Source organism: Nansenia antarctica (genome assembly GCF_963989245.1).
Source record: "Nansenia antarctica genome assembly, chromosome: 7".
NCBI lineage: Eukaryota > Metazoa > Chordata > Actinopteri > Argentiniformes > Microstomatidae > Nansenia > Nansenia antarctica.
This window is the reverse complement of record NC_137677.1, coordinates 23289696-23306709: the sequence shown is the minus strand read 5'-3', so window position 1 is coordinate 23306709 and position 17014 is coordinate 23289696. Positions and strand designations below refer to the sequence as shown.

Genomic DNA, 17014 nt, shown 5'->3' with positions numbered 1-17014 from the left:
GTTATTTTCAAGATTCTTTTTATTATTGGTTGGTTTCTATTTTTTGCATGATGTCTTTGGGTTCTTAATAGTTATTTTTTTTTTATTTTTTTTTTTTTTTTATATTTTCTTAGCTGTGATATGTGAGGTTTGTGTTTTTGTTTTGGTTTATGTGATCATTTAGTTTCGGAACACCCTCTGGGTGGTCCGAGGGGGGATGTGTCGTATATTTTTACACATTAATAGCCTTCTTATATAACGTATATCTTACACATATATTCACGTATATTTTACACATATTACACGTATATTTTTATATATATATACATACGTATTATTACAAATGATCGCGGGGAGACCTGATAAGCAATTGTCGCACATGTGCAGACACACACACACGCACATGCACGCCCCCGAGGGTCTAGGCCAATCAGAGGCCTAGAAGGAAGGATCACGATTGGCCAAGAACATACTGTGATGTGATTGGCTGAGAGGTCGCTATAAAATCCTGTGCTGGGGAGCTCCTGGCTCTGTTTTTCTGTCTACCTCTCCCCACGTCGTGACTGTTTTGTGTGCCTGTAATCTGAGGACCCGATCTTTTTTGAATAAATACTCTTAAACTTTGGCCAGGAGTTTTTACCTCTTCTTTGATCACTGAACAGAGAAAATATTCTACACAGTCCTGGGTGCCTTGGCTGAAGAGACAGAGTACCATAAGTGCCCAGTAGCCAAGGGCCTGTATGGGTTCTGCTGCACCTACCGCTTCGTTGCAGCGGTCTATCTGCAGGCGGATGTTCTGCCACATCTGGCTCGGCTGTCCAAGATGTTCCAGAAAGAAAATGTCAACTTCTTGGCCATCAAAGAGCAGGTATTTCCTAAAGGCAAATCACTTTTAACATGTTGCTCTAGAACTCAATAGAACTAATCATAGCCTTACTGAAAAAATTAAAAGCCTGGCTCTTGTGTGACTACCTTTATGAGGTCCCAGTGACGATGGCGTGCCTGAGGACCATCAGAGATGCAGGAGATGCACAGCCCCCTGGCTCATTCTTGGCCCAGCTCAATAATGAGCTTGATAACCCTGCAGGATTAGGGGGGTTTAATATCACCCATGTGGAGGAGAGGGAGAGGAGAGGGAGAGGCCAGCTGGAGCAGACTAGGGAGGCGCTCTGGTCCCGGTTCAGGACGCAGGTACATTTGTTTTGGATGTTACATGTTGATCTAGTCTAGTACTATAAGTGTTCATCTAGTAAGTACTATAATAAGTCTGAGGAAATTAAACAAAATACCAGATAGGCACTAAGGTAGCCATCCCAGTTGTGTTTTGGAGGAAACAACATGACATTCAGTTTTCATTGCAAAACCACTAAAGCTATCCAAACTCCAAAGCTATCCAAACTTGCAGTCTTCCACTAGTATTAGGGATGCACGATATTATCGGCACCGATATTTATCGGCCCGATAATGGGACATTAATGTTTATCGGTATTTATCGGTTTTATACAATTTTAGCCGATATTTAACCGATAATATGAAGCCGGAAATATTTCTGCTTCCGGTTTCCGGTTTCCGCGCTCTGCTTCCGGTTTCCGCGCTCAGGCACGCAGTTTGTATAGACGAGACGCGAGCGAAACATGCCTTCCCCGGTGTGGACATTCTTCACAGTTTCTGAGGCAGATATTGCGTTTGCAATTTGCAATACATGTTCGACAAAAGTTCGGAGAGGAGGGCAAAGGTCTACGAGTTACAACACAACGAATCTAATAAGTCACCTGAAGAATCACCATTGCAAGCACGCTGTATGGAAGGAATATCAAGCACTCGTAGTCGTAGTAGCAGAACACGGTAGCCTAGCCGCGAAAAAAAAAGCCGCGGTGCCTATTGAACACGCATTTGAAAACTGCAGGAAGTTCACTCGAGACAGCTCAAAGGCTCAAGCCATCAATGAAAAAATAATGGAGTTGATGGCCCTCGACGACCAGCCTTTCTCTGTAGTAGAAGATAAAGGATTTCGCCAGCTAATTTCACATTTAGAGCCCCGGTATACACTCCCAAGTCGCCGCTATTTTGCAGACGTGTGCCTGCCGGCTCTGTATGATACAGTCGCCACACACATCCATAGTCTGATCGATACTAGCGTAAGCCAGATAAGTTTTACCACGGACATATGGACTTCTGACGTTAGTCCAGTCAGTAATGCTTAGTTTAACGGCCCAGTGGCTGGATGAGGACTTCAATATGAAGAAGACACTGCTTCATGCGCAGGAGTTCTCCGGTTCGCATACTGCGACAGCCATCCGCGGCGCTTTTGAAACCATGTTTGGACAGTGGAATATACCTAAGGAGCGGGTGCACGTTGTGCTGAGGGACAATGCGCGCAATATGGCCAAGGCTTGTGAGGAATGTGAAGTTGCAAGCTTGGGCTGTATGGCCCACAGTTTACAGCTTGCCGTTAATGAGGCTGTACTGAGCCAGAGAAGTATATCCGACTGTGTTGCGATCGGGAGGAAGATGGTAGGACACTTTAAGCAATCCCAACTCGCCTCCTCCCGTTTGAAAGATTTACAGACACAACTGGGAATGAAAACCACACGGCTCCAACAAGACGTACCAACGCAATGGAACAGCACGTTTTATATGCTTAGGAGTTTGTTGGAGCAGAAGCGAGCGCTCGCAGCATATGGAGTAGATTACGCGTTACCTGCGTCTCTAAACACATACCAATGGGCGCTAGTTGAAAACATGCTGACCATCCTCGATCCGTGCGAACAGGTGACTAGAGATATTAGTTCAGCTACGGCCACAGCAGCAGACGTGATCCCCTCTGTCGAAGCCTTAAAACGTCTGTTAAACAAGGCCGTTGCAACAGACCAGGGAGTGAAAACTTCCAAGAGCACCCTGTTACAAGCAGTAGACCAGAGATTCAGTCACATCCATGAAGAGCCCCTGTATTATCTCGCAACAATCTTGGACCCTAGATACAAGGACCGCTTCTTCAAGCTTGGAACAAAAGTGCAAGCAGCAGACATGTTGCAAGAGAAGATGATCAGCTGTGCAACAGCTGACCAGCCAGCCGAGCCGCAAGCAAAGAAGACAAGGACAGACGGTAATGAATGAATGAATGAATGGTCTTTATTTTATTATTTATTTATTTAAGACTCTTTATTGTCATTGCTATAGTACAGGTACCAAACAACGACATTTGGGAGGGGGGGCTCCCCTGGTGCTAGGAAAGAAAAAAAAACTAAAAAAACAAGAGGGGAAAAGAGCTGGTTTACATAAATAAAGGCTATGTACACTATCCACTATACTATACTGTACAGATAAAACACTGTGCTGTACTCTATGCTATGCTATACCTATTCTAACATTTCCTATTTCTCTGCAACCTTATGTACCCTAGGGTTGTCATATTGCACATAGTGTTATTGGTTGCACATTCATTTAAAGTGTCGCAGTTTGCAGGCTTGAAATGTACACATTACATACACACAGGTAACCCTTCTTTGCTGGAAATGTACGACGAAATCTTGGAAGAAAACACTGAACCCACAGAAGAGCAGGCGAGAACTCAAACGGAAGTGCAGGTAATTTATTCAATTTAATGTTTGGCTTTCAACTTGTAAAAAAATACACCACATCACGATAATGTGACATGTGCGCTGCTATGTAGGGTGTTACGTAAGGAGGGGCGGATGTTTATGCGGAAGTGGAGAGCTTGGCTAATCTAGCGACATCTGTACTTACAGTATATTGTGATTTTGTTGTCCTTTTAGATGTACCTCTCACAGTCAACGATTCCCAGGACTCAGAACCCAATGGAATACTGGAGAAGCAACAAATCCCGTTTCCCGACCCTGGCCCTGCTTGCAAGGGCGTACCTGTCAGCCCCTTGCACTAGCGTCGACAGCGAACGTTTATTTTCTGCAGCTGCTCATGTGATCGATGAAAAAAGAAACCGACTCGGATGCGAGAGAGCAGAGATGCTTCTTTTTATGAAGAAAAATATTCACCTGATGCCCTCAAAGTAGGCTAGCATAGTGTAAAGTAGCCTCAGAGTGGTAGGCCAAGGCCAAATGTAGGCCTACATTGCAAAGGTTCTATGAGGTAGGAATTGTATTCAGTTTGTATATTAGGGAACACCAATGGAAAACGTGTCTATTATTTAGGTGAGAATGTGAATGTAGGCTATACAAGACAAGTTGTTTACAAGGAAAACATGCACTTTTTGTTTTTCCATGTCAGTGCAATTTATTTTGAATTCTTATGCAAAACGTTTGATGGGCTTTATCACAACCTACCTCATCCTCATGCACTAAAAGTAGCATAGCCCAGCCCTTTTCAGTTGCTTTATTAAGCATACTAGTGTAGCCTACTATGTGCCTTGTATCATTCTGTTTATCTGCAGACATTTAGCACTAGTTTCTGTACAAGTTCTATACAACTTTTGGTTCTTTAAAAGTCTTTATTTTTGTATTGACTGATGCACAAGGTGCACATTATTTTTGACACTTTTTTGATCTAATTACTCTTAGGTGAGCCTTTTTTGTTTTCATAAAAGGAGGCCAGATCTTGGCTAAAAAAAGCATTGTGCACTGTATAACAGATTCTGTTTGTTAGAGGAAATAATAAATGAACATTTGAAGACTCAGAAGTGTTCTCTTTGTTGTGTAACAATAGTGATGTAAGTTAGATTTGGTGAGATCACTATGGAATATTAAATCATCAATCTTTGCTCACTACATAGCCTTTCTTACCTTCAGGTGTGCATGAACTACAGGTTATCAACTGTGAAATGATATCTGAATGGTCTTTATTGTCATTGATATAGTACAGGTACCAAACAACGAAATTTGGGAGGGGGAGCTCCCCTGGTGCTAGGAAAGAAAAAAATAAAATAATAATAATAATAATATCGGTATCGGTATCGGTTATCGGCCACGAGAAGCGGGTAAATATCGGTATCGGTATCGGTTGGAAAAAATGCATATCGTGCATCCCTAACTAGTATTGTATGTTTATCCTCTATACAGGGCATTTCTGTAAAAGACTCCCAGCGCTTAAACTAGTCTGTAATTTGTGCCATGTTTAGGTAATGGAGCCCTATCTGGATGGCCTCCAAGATAGCCTGGACAGAAGGTTCCCGAACCTGGACATCATGGGGGCATTTCATGTTCTGGGACCCCAAGCAGCCAAGGAGGATGATGCCGTCAACATTGCACATCTTACCTCCCTGTCTGCAAAATTCCTGCAGCAGTCTGGAGGAAATGTACCGGTACTGCAAGAATGGCCTTCTTATAAGCAGCATGTGCTGATTGGAGCATTCAAGGTAAAATCTGAAAGTCACAATTAATAGTTCTGCAGAAAGATAATTGAGGACCCCAGAATAATGTTGTCTCACTGTGTTATGTGTTTCAGACCATGGACCAGCTCACTATGATGGGTAAACTGTCATCCCAGCACGATGAATGGGGACAGCTCTACCCATGTCTGAGTCAGCTGGCTGCCATTGCCCTCACAGTTCCCATCTCCAGTGTGAACTGTGAGAGGGACTTTTCCACAATGAATAGGGTAATTTACTAAGTAATCTAAATCTGATATTGTTTGATTTCTCTCACCTTCCCACATACCACTTATTTTTGTCATTGTTTCTATTTGCAGGTGAAGACTGACCTGAGAAACAGACTGCAGGGGGACCATCTGGCCGCCTGCATGATACTGAGCATCAACGGGCCGCCAATAACTGAGTTCCCTTATGACAGAGCCTTAGAGCTCTTCTTCAAAAAGAAAAGAAAAATAAAGTGCTCTCAGCCAGGCTGCACACTTTGCCACTAAGGCCACCCCCCCCCCCCTCCCAAAAAAGCATGACCCTCCCCTGTTTTTCCACCTCTACCAGAAAACTGCATTACCGTATTTTCCGCACTATAAGGCGCACCGGATTATAAGGCGCACCTTCAATGAATGGCCTATTTTAGAACTGTTTTCATATACAGGGCGCACCGAATTATAAGGCGCATAGAATAGAAGATACTGCAGTCAAACGTTTGACTGGGGTTGCGTTACGCCCAAGCTCCACCTACTGCGTTGCGTCACCTCTCCATCGGTGTTGTGTCAACTTCCCGTTGTCCATGCTCCACCTGAGCGTTGTCACCGTCAACGTTCTACCTACTCCACTGTCAAAAATATATTTTTTTCCACCTCAAGTATCAGCCGTTCCTTGGCCATTTTTGCAACAAGCGTCAAAGACCTGCGGTGATTCACAGCTGACTCGCGTGAATAGCAATTCGCAATAGCTGCGACCACGAGATATAGAGTAGTTAGCTATAAGCATTTTCAATCTGCTATTATCTCTATTAGTGGATTAACCGCTGTGGTGATTTAACAGCTGATAAAAATACATCAAGTAGACTACAAACAGAGCAAAACAAGAAAACAACACCAGAAAACAACCAATAGGCTATACAATTATAACCAACAACCAATATGTGACAGCTCCTGGTGAAATGTGCAACGTAATTTTTCAGATGTGTCATACATTCAAATCAGAGAAAGATTGAACACGACAGGCGTATTTGAATGTTGGTTCACCTCAAACACTGAATGGGAGAAAAGTGACTCTGAACGCAGCCACAGCTACGAACGCTGCTAACAAAACACATCGCTACGAAGGTTTAAACTGTATTTGAATAACATGACAACATACTGGGAGAACATCGACATGCTAAAAACACATAACTACACATAACTAGATGAACACACAGTTCTTACTTTTGAACACGAGCTAAAACGAAAGTATGTTTACAAGTCAACCCTCCCTTACCGGTAGCCTCCGGCAAACGAGAATAATGAATTTAATACACAAATCATAAGTGTTTAGTGATCGTTAAACTGTTGTTTATTATATCGAGTGGGTACTTTAAAACTTCAAGTTGAAAGCACCAAGAAGGACCGCCTCGAAATTCATCGATGTTCATGTCCCGTGCTAGCGCTGTTGCCTTCATTCGAATAGTGACTGTAGAGACGCTTCTACTTGCTGCTCTCTGTTCAACAACCCACTGTTCGAGTTTGTCCTCTAACTGTGATTCTAACAGTTACTAATCTAACTGTGGCCATCTCGCTTTGTTCCCTCGGAAACTCTGTTTAGTCTTCTTTACTTGGGGTCTTTATACACACACAAGTGGTGTGGGACTGTGAGTAAGCACAGTACCGGTGTTTACTGATTACCGTAATGTTGCAAGCGGTGCGGCTTTGTAGTTTACCAGTCGTACTGAAACATTTTGACAGAGCGCCTTGAGCGCCGTGTACAACCAGTATGGATCAACCAATTAACCAATTGATCCATATATAAGGCGCTCCGGATTATAAGGCGCACTGTCGTTTTTTTGGAAAATTAAAGGCTTTTAAGTGCGCCTTATAGTGCGGAAAATACGGTACTTACTTTACTCATGTACTTATTATTGTGATTATGTACCTTGTTGCAATGCTAATGTTGAAAACATTAGGACACAGGAATTGCACACTACCTGACTACTTGAGAAATACCTGAACACTTTCATTTTCATCTTGTTGAACTTTGCACAGCATGTTACACTATTGATTGCACTTTAATTCTGCTGTAGTGCGACTACCATCACTTATCACTTTATTCCTTATTGTTCTGAAGGCCCAGAGTAAGAATTCGAATTAGTTAAAATAGGAGTCAATTATATTTATTATTAGTAGTAGTTCACCCCACTCCCACCCCTTCAAGTTCCCAAGTTTGTTATTTTCTATTAATGCCACTCGTTTGAATGCTGTGTGTGTTCTGTTGTGAGACGTTGCCGTTTTTGTGTTGCTGGATAATTGTGCGAGTTTTGGTGAACGCACCCTAGAATGCTCTCGCGAGAAAATGTTTGGTGCTCCTGACGACGGCGAGTCAGTTGGTGGTTTCGTAACGGAGAAGAGGGTTAATTTCGGGACTCGTGAGTGGCTAGGATAGAGAAATGTATCACCTACATATAAGCTAAATCATAAACCTCTAGTAAACCGAAGTTAAAGATTGCTGTTGTGTGGATAGTTGAAGTGAACAACGAACTAGGACCGTGGGATGCGGCTAGCAAACGACGCTAGCCATCTCCGCTCCAATTCATCGTGAGTCTGACGTGCCCGTCCAGTCCTGAGTCGGGATATTCAGAAGACGATCCATCTGTCTACTAGCTACCTCCACGGAGTTTCCACTGAACTTTCCACCTCTCCCTCCATCCATCACCATCACCACACGTGCTACAACCCGGGCTACTGGTACCATTAGATAGGCTAGATATATTTCAATGTTATATGTATGTGCATTTGTGTATGTTATCTGTATATATTAAATGTTGTAATTGTTCCATCTTTGATACCTGTCCCCTCCCCCTCAGTTATTTAGTCAGTGTCCACCATTTAAATCCTATTTAGTCTATATAGAGTGTTAGTGTTAAATTAGTGCCACTAAGGTTATAATAGTCCACGGGTGTGTATCCCCCCCGATACACTTATCATTACTTAATTTACTTATTTACTTGTGATTATTGTGATGGTATTGTTGTGATTATGTACCTTGCTGCAAAGCTAATGTTGAAGAACCACAGCCAAAGATTTGTATTATTGAGTACTGTAAAATAAATTCTGATTCTGATTCAAGACTTTTTGTATCATTAAAATAATAATAGTTACAACAACCATAAAGCCTCCATAATGATAAGCTGGCTAATTAGCTTAGGTAATACCAGATCAGCGCTATAATGGATGTTGACTAAAAGTGCACCTAAATCCACGCCCATCTCTCTCTAACCGCTGATCCAAAATCAGATTAATGACATTAAACATTCAGTTGACGACGTGACACAAGGGCTACTTCTGATTGGTCTAAATGTGAACCATCTAAAAGATACAAAAGCTGATCTAGCTAGCTAGGTGCACAAATAAGATATCACGTTAAATAACTTCGGAAAATTAAACGAAAACAGCGACAGATGGATGGATTTTTCAAGAAAAAAGATGTCCCAGACACTTCAAACATTGCTGAAGCTAGCAGTGGCTATGAGCGACTCGAAACTGCATGGCTGGCAGGACCAAAGAAGCTAGGTGGTGGATCAGCTATTACAGCGTTTATGGCGGGGTACCACCACCACCAGCTTCAACTACAGCTACAGCGGGAGAGCCATCAGCATCGGCCAGCTGTGTTGGTGTATCAGCAGACATTAGCAAGTCAAAAAACGATTCTTATGTGCCGTCACTTTAGCAACGACACAGTATTGTCAAGGGGAAAAGAAGGTGAGACGATTTTATTATTGACAACGGAATTACATGCTGGAAAAACATGCAGCTAAAATTCAGGGAACATTTGGACAATAAGAGACACACGGGAGAAATACGGGAAAACAGGGCTGATGTGGGTGTCATCAAAGGTAAGAGTTTTGAGTTTTGAGTTTTCTTTAACTCAGCTGATACTCAGCTGTTTACCGAATGCTCCATCTGACTGTGATTTTACTTCTGTAATGTGGTGGGTTGACATAATTCACGCACGGAACTATAGGTTGAGAGTATTGTTCCGTCCGCAGTTGAGTGCGTAGTACCCAAGTTGTTTAGACTGTTCTATTTACTGCTTGAGTGTGTTGTTGACAATCGTTCATGTCCTTCATTAAACATTTAGCTTTGTCATTTGATACGCCGCCTACGACTACCATCTCTCTGCACTACAGTAAACAGTTAATCAGTAACGTTAGCCGCTTTTGTGCTCATGTAGGCCTACTTCGTATTATATTATAGCTGATGATCTTTGTGTGTGTGTATGTGACTGTCAGCCACAAGTTTATATTCTGTATATTCATTAAAACAAATTTGGCCATCCTCTAGTTTTGGCTGGAATTAGGTCGTTGTTTTGAGCGAGCGTGCGCGTTTCATGCGCGTGCACGCGAAAAAAAAATCGCGCGGTCAGGGCTATCCGCCACCAATGTAAAAATTCCTGGAGGAAACACTGCAAGTAATACGTTTATGTATTATATTATTTATCCCCCCTCACATGTATTGTGGTTAGCCTACATGTTTTGCTCACTGCACTTCTTATCCACCACTGATGTAAAAACCGAACAATTTCAGAATGTTTGCTTTTATAATATAGACTACCCACTTCAGTCACCTACACCTGTAAGGTTTGGGGAGTCGCTCTTATTGTGGAATGACCCTTTGGCGTCCTCTGATGTTTATGTATGTATTTTTGTCTAATTACTGTGATTGCTACCTGGGGGTCATTCCACTAAAGGTGGATCAGTTTAGCTGCGCTATAAATAAATGCGGCGCTCAGGAGACTCGAGATTGGAATTCAAGCCTCAGGTGATTCCTCGAACGAGGATCAGCCTTGTGTCATCAGTGTTCACAGAAGACAGGCTTACAAATCTTCGATATGGGCGCGTGCACGCAGACATAAAAAGCCCTGAAGTGTCGATCTGTCGAAATGAAGATACTCCACTCTGCAGGGGTACTACATTTGCGCAGCATTCCGAATTATTGATTTTTATGAAGACGGAAAAATAAGATGTAAAATAGTGCAATACTGCCGCAATTAACAAGGCGAGGGAAATGGTTTGGCAAGAAATTGCTGACCGATTAAATGCGTAGGTCATACTAGCCCCAGTTATTGTTATATGTTCATATTTTAATAAATGAATATTACTACTGTGGTGATATCCGCAGCAGGCTACAAACCGTCATATCGCCACAATGGCCTAGTGGTATCGACCGCTGCCATAGGATTTATTCGTCATTTTATATCAGTGGTTCGAATCCCTCTTTAGACGCACTTTTTACTGCATTTCGTTGTCTGAATCTAATCTAAAATCTCATCTAAAAAAGTATTGTAGGCTATAAAATTATGGTGCAGGCTAATTTACAAGAACTGACACGATTACAATGGTGTTTGAAACCTTTGCATGAAATCTTCGGTTAAATGTAAAAAAAAGAAAAAAGAATGACTTAGTCAAGTCTCGAACTCGCAACCTTTGGAACTCGAGTCCGCAGCCTTAACCACTACGCCAGCCAGACCGCTGTGATGACGGCAATGCAAGTTGAGACAATTACTTTACTTTTTACACTCTTTTCTTTATTGATATATCGATCTATCGATCACACTTTCAAAATATCAAGTTATCTATCACACAGTCAAACTATCTAATCTATCTATCTCGTGTGAAGTGGGAACTAATATTTCCTAGGGAGGAACTGTCGTTCGGGATGTAGTTTCCGCCTGTGAGCCTTTTTTGACGCACGTCTCACTATAGCCTGTGTTTTAGCCTGGTCGCGACCAGGCTAGTTATATCTGACTCAGAAGGAGCTCAACCAAGCAGCAAATTATTTGAGCCACGTTGATGGCACCGAACGCAAGCTAACATTTTCGAGGCTTAGAACTTTATCGAGGCTTAGAACTTTATCGAGCTTTGTGGAATAGGGCCCTGGTGTCTTGTTTAGCTGTGGCTATTTATATCCCTCTGTTTCCTCTCTTGTTGTCGGTTGTTCACTATATGTTGCGTTCATTATGTGTGTACGGGTCTTCGTAGCCTTATCGTTCCTCGCCTGATAAGGAAATAAGTATCGATTGACTATTGTAAGTACATTGCCCTGCCTTGTTCTATTGACGGCGTTTTGGGGAGACGAAAGCCATCTCCCCTTTTGTTTTGTTGTTTTGTTTCCTATTATTATTTAAGCATTTATCGGAGACTTGATTTCTCCTCTTTTGTTTCATCGCTTACTGTGCGGTTATTATTAATTCCCGTTTGCTCAAATAAAGAGTACCGTATTTTCCGCACTATAAGGCGCACTTAAAAGCCTTTAATTTTCAAGAAAGAAATGACAGTGCGCCTTATAATCCGGAGCGCCTTATATATGGATCAATTGGTCAATTGGTTGATCCATACTGGTTGTACACGGTGCTCAAGGCGCTCTGTCAAAATGTTTCAGTACGACTGGTAAACTACAAAGCCGCACCGCTTGCAGCATTACGGTAATCAGTAAACACCGGTACTGATGTGCTTACTCACAGTCCCACACCACAAGACCCCAAGTAAAGAAGACTAAACAGAGTTTCCGAGGGAACAAAGCGAGATGGCCACAGTTACTTAGAGGACAAACTCGAACAGTGGGTTGTTGAACAGAGAGCAGCAAGTAGAAGCGTCTCTACTCTACAGTCACTATTCGAATGAAGGCAACAGCGCTAGCACGGGACATGAACATCGATGAATTTCGAGGCGGTCCTTCTTGGTGCTTTCAACTTGAAGTTTTAAAGTACCCACTCGATATAATAAACAACAGTTTAACGATCACTAAACACTTATAATGTGTGTATTGGATTCATTATTCTCGTTTGCCGGAGGCTACCGGTAAGGGAGGGTTGACTTGTAAACATACTTTCGTTTTAGCTCGTGTTCAAAAGCAAGAACTGTGTGTTCATCTAGTTATGTGTAGTTATGTGTTTTTAGCATGTCGATGTTCTCCCAGTATGTTGTGATGTTATTAAAATACAGTTGAGACCTTCGTAGCGATGTGTTTTGTTAGCAGCGTTCGTAGCTGTGGCTGCGTTCAGAGTCACTTTTCTCCCATTCAGTGTTTGAGGTGAACCAACATTCAAATACGCCTGTCGTGTTCAATCTTTCTCTGATTTGAATGTATGATGAATGATGAAAAACCTTTATTGTCCCAAATGGGGAAATTTTGTTGTCAAACAGCTTAGTTAGGGCAGACAGAAAACATTCAATAAATAAATAAATAAAACAGTGCAGGCTCAATAAGTAAAAAGTTCCAAGTTCCAAAGTTCCAGCTCCAGGTCTCCCCCACCCTGCAGGGCCTGGTTGTAGAGTCGGAGTGCAGCTGGAACAAAGGACTGTCCAAATCTTTTTGTACTTTGACGGGGGAGAACAAATCTGTGGCTGAACTTGCTCCTCATCCCCGCCAGCTCGCAGTACATCGGGTGGGAGGGATTGGCCAGCATGGCCGCCAGTTTTTTCCCCATCCTCTGTTCTGCCACCACCTCTAGGCTGTCCAGCCCGGTCCCCACCACAGAGCTGGCCTTCTTCACCAGTTTGTTTAGCTTCGCAGCATCCCTGGCACTGATGTTTCCACCCCAGCAGGCCACGGCGAAGAACAGAACGCTGGCAACCACCGACTGACACATCAATTGAAAGCTTACAATCTGTAGTTTATGCATGTGTAAAAACTGAAAAATTACGTTGCACATTTTACCAGGAGCTGTCACATATTGGTTGTTGGTTATAATTGTATAGCCTATTGGTTGTTTTCTGGTGTTGTTTTATTGTTTTGCTCTGTTTGTAGTCTACTTGATGTATTTTTATCAGCTGTTAAATCACCTGTGGTTAATAGTGGTTAATAGTGGTTAATCCACTAATAGAGATAATACCAGATTGAAAATGCTTGTAGCTAACTACTCTATATCTCGTGGTCGCAGCTATTGCAAATTGCTATTCACGCGAGTCAGCTGTGAATCACCGCAGGTCCTTGACGCTTGTTGCAAAAATGGATGACGAACGGCTGATACTTGGTGGAAAAATATATATTTTTGACAGTGGAGCAGGTAGAACGTTGACGGTGACAACGCTCAGGTGGAGCATGGACAACGGGAAGTTGACACAACACCGATGGAGAGGTGACGCAACGCAGTAGGTGGAGCTTGGGCGTAACGCAACCCCAGTCAAACGTTTGACTGCAGTATTCTATATTCTATTCTATGCGCCTTATAATCCGGTGCGCCCTTTATATGAAAACAGTTCTAAAATAGGCCATTCATTGAAGGTGCGCCTTATAATCCGGTGCGCCTTATAGTGCGGAAAATACGGTACCTTTATTTTTGAATTGTACTCCTGCATCCGTCTACTCTGTTCTACTCTGCAACTGGGTCCAAATACATTATCCCATTGTAACAACACCACTGCTAGAAAGCATATGTTTGTAGTTGGAACAGGGAGCATTTTGAGGGAGGGGTCAGAATATGGCAGCCTGCCTTTCATGCTGGCATATTCTGACCCCCCCCCCTAACTATTGTGTGCAAAGTCTGAGACACTTCATATTTTTTGTGGTGACATCTTTAGGTCACTGGGTGGTACCCCTGAAAGCACATGCTTGTAGTTATAACAGGGAGAATTTTGAGGGGGGGGGGGTCAGAATATGCCAGCATGAAAGTCAAGTCTAACTATTGTAGATAAGACAAGAAGGCAAGTTGGTGCAAGTGCAAAAGTAGTCTAAAGTATATTTTCTTTGCAGGTATAAGCTGACACCAGAACAAAAATATATATTAACACAATTCAAACAAAACAACAACATATGTAACAACCGAAACAAAACAAAAATGACAATGAATACAGAAATATAGACATTATTTACAAAATCAACAAACGATTGATCATTTTGCTTAGAACAGTATTGTAGTAACATCCTAGGCTGATCTGTCTCATTAGACAACTGGAGTGCAGGAAAAATAGTGTGAGACGAAGTCAATACAAACATAGGAGGGGCGGGTCCTAACCAGAGGTAATGAACAGATGTCAGAGATATTTATCTCAACATCTCTCTTGTTGTTTCTGTAGTAACATACTTAAAACAATTATATCCAAAATTAAACCACAGCTTGGGTTCTGGCAGGTAGGCCCAGGTAGGGGCCTGTCCTTGATTACAAAAAGTTGACGTTAGGAATAGGGTATAACGCTAGGTATAACGTTGGAACTTTTTTCTGGGAGGGGGTGCTGTAAATAAAGGAAGATTTAGATGTTCACAAATCATCTTTATTATGACAATAGAAAATGGTTCATATCAAAGAGGCATAGCCTATGTCACGCATGAACATATAAATCATGAAAAATCTAAACACATTAGGCAATTCATATGCCCTTGAAGGTACAAATAATTGTAGCCTACAACCATCCAGTGACCTAAGGATGTCACCACAATAAATGTGAAGTGTCTCAGACTTTGCAAACAATAGTTAGGGGGGGGGGGGTCAGAATATGCCAGCATGAAAGGCAGGCTGCCATATTCTGACCCCTCCCTCAAAATGCTCCCTGTTCCAACTAAAGACATGAAAGACAGGCTGCCATATTCTGACCCCCTCCCTCAAAATGCTCCCTGTTCCAACTACAAACATGTGCTTTCTAGCAGTGGTGTAGGTGACTGAAGTGGGTAGTCTATATTATAAAAGCAAACATTCTGAAATTGTTCGGTTTTTACATCAGTGGTGGATAAGAAGTGCAGTGAGCAAAACATGTAGGTTAACCACAATACATGTGAGGGGGGATAACTAATATAATACATAAACGTATTACTTGTAAACTATTATGTATTCTAAGTGCTCTCGTAGTGTATTATCGTATTTGCTGAGTGGTAGAAACTGTAGAAACACTCATCTTGTCGAAAGAACAGCTCAGATCACCGGCCAATCAGATAGCGCCTTATAATCAGCTAATGAATATTACGAGTTACCAATCGAGACGGCAAAACAGGGAAATGTTTGTCTCAAAAATACATACGTAAATCCAAGCAGAGCAAAACACGGTTCACAAAACACGGTTCACGAATGGAGAGATATTTGCGGGTCGATAGCAAAACACGCTTGCGTGGATCTGTTCACGCACGCATGAATTCTTTTTACGACACACGACTCGAGAGATGTGTGCGGATGGATAGTAAAACACGGTATTATACTTTCGTACGTGTGTATTTATGATATAAATCTATCTCCATACCATTGTATCTAGCAGCTCTGTACTGACCATTGTATCTAGCAGCTCTCTGCTTCATTCATCAATCCCTCCAACTCCTACCGTCAGGTCGGCGCCTCCGTTGTTGTTCAAGCTAGTGTCGCTTTCCCAGTCTTTGTGTAATAAGTGAACATGTTGTAATGTTTGCCCTCTAGCACAGTTATAAACTTAATAAATGACTCGTGTTGTCTTCAGTCTCAGCACTGTGTGCGTTTATTGACCCGCCATTTTTGTTTCACGTCCCGTTTCACATCCCGTTCCCTGGTCTCGCGAGAATAGCTGACGTCTATCCTAAGGCCAGCGGTGAGGTATAATATTATGATTTATAGTATATCAGATGCGTCAGATGTTACAACTCCTTTTTTCCCAAAAAAGTGCTGCCGTACACAATAATAATTAGTCTAACAAGTGGATCAATAAACCCACACAGTGCTGAGACTGAAGACAACACAAGCCATTTATTGTGTGTGTGTGTGTGTGTGTGTGTGTGTGTGTGTGTGTGTGTGTGTGTGTGTGTGAGTGTGTGTGTGTGTGTGTGTGTGTGTGTGTGTGTGTGTGTATGTGTGTGTGTGTGTGTGTGTGTGTGTGTTACCTGGTCCTGTTTGGAGAGTGGGTATGTCATTTGGTCTCTGGTCACTGTGTGGGAAAAAAATTATGTGACAATGTTTTCTGAAAACTGTGAATACTGAAAACTGTGTGAATGACAAGAATGCAGAGCAGGATACTCTCATGTGATAAACAAAGGTTTTACGACTACCTACTGATAAGCAGAAGAAGCACTGTTCCTTCTCACTCTGGGACAGTTATGTCTACTTTGACTAACTGTTGAACCTACTATGGCCAACCCCAGGACAAACCGCCCACTGATGTTGTAAACCTATAAATGTGGTCAGCTGGGATGGCCCCAGTTGAGCCATTGTACTGAGAACCACATTTTTGTTGGCCGGACAATCGCTCCTTCTTGCAATAACTAAATAAATACTCTTAATGATTTGATAAGTCTCAGTCTCCTGGTTACAAAGTTTAGTATTCTGTGTATTTCACTCTGACACACTGTCAATCACATTTCAGTTCAAAGGTTAAAGGTCAATAACTTTTACACCACAAACACTCCTGGTAGAATCTGTACATACAGTATACTCAGGGGGATGAAAGAAGATAAAGATTGGTGGAGGGGTTCAGTGTGACTGGTCACTGGAGGGGTCAGTGTGTGTGTGTCTGATATTTCACCTAGGGGGTCAGCGTGTGTGTGTGTGTGT

General features: G+C 42.3%; 1 protein-coding gene across 2 annotated transcripts in view; it reads right to left on the bottom strand.

Moving 5' to 3' along the window:
• The window catches only part of LOC308163072 (uncharacterized protein), a 95311-nt gene that overhangs the window by 42176 nt on the left and 36121 nt on the right, over positions 1-17014 (bottom strand). For both annotated transcript variants that reach the window (XM_080537253.1, XM_080537254.1), the window contains exon 10: positions 16348-16391. In XM_080537253.1, coding sequence (XP_080393379.1) covers positions 16348-16391 — 44 coding nt within the window. The remainder of the gene's footprint in view (positions 1-16347; positions 16392-17014) is intronic.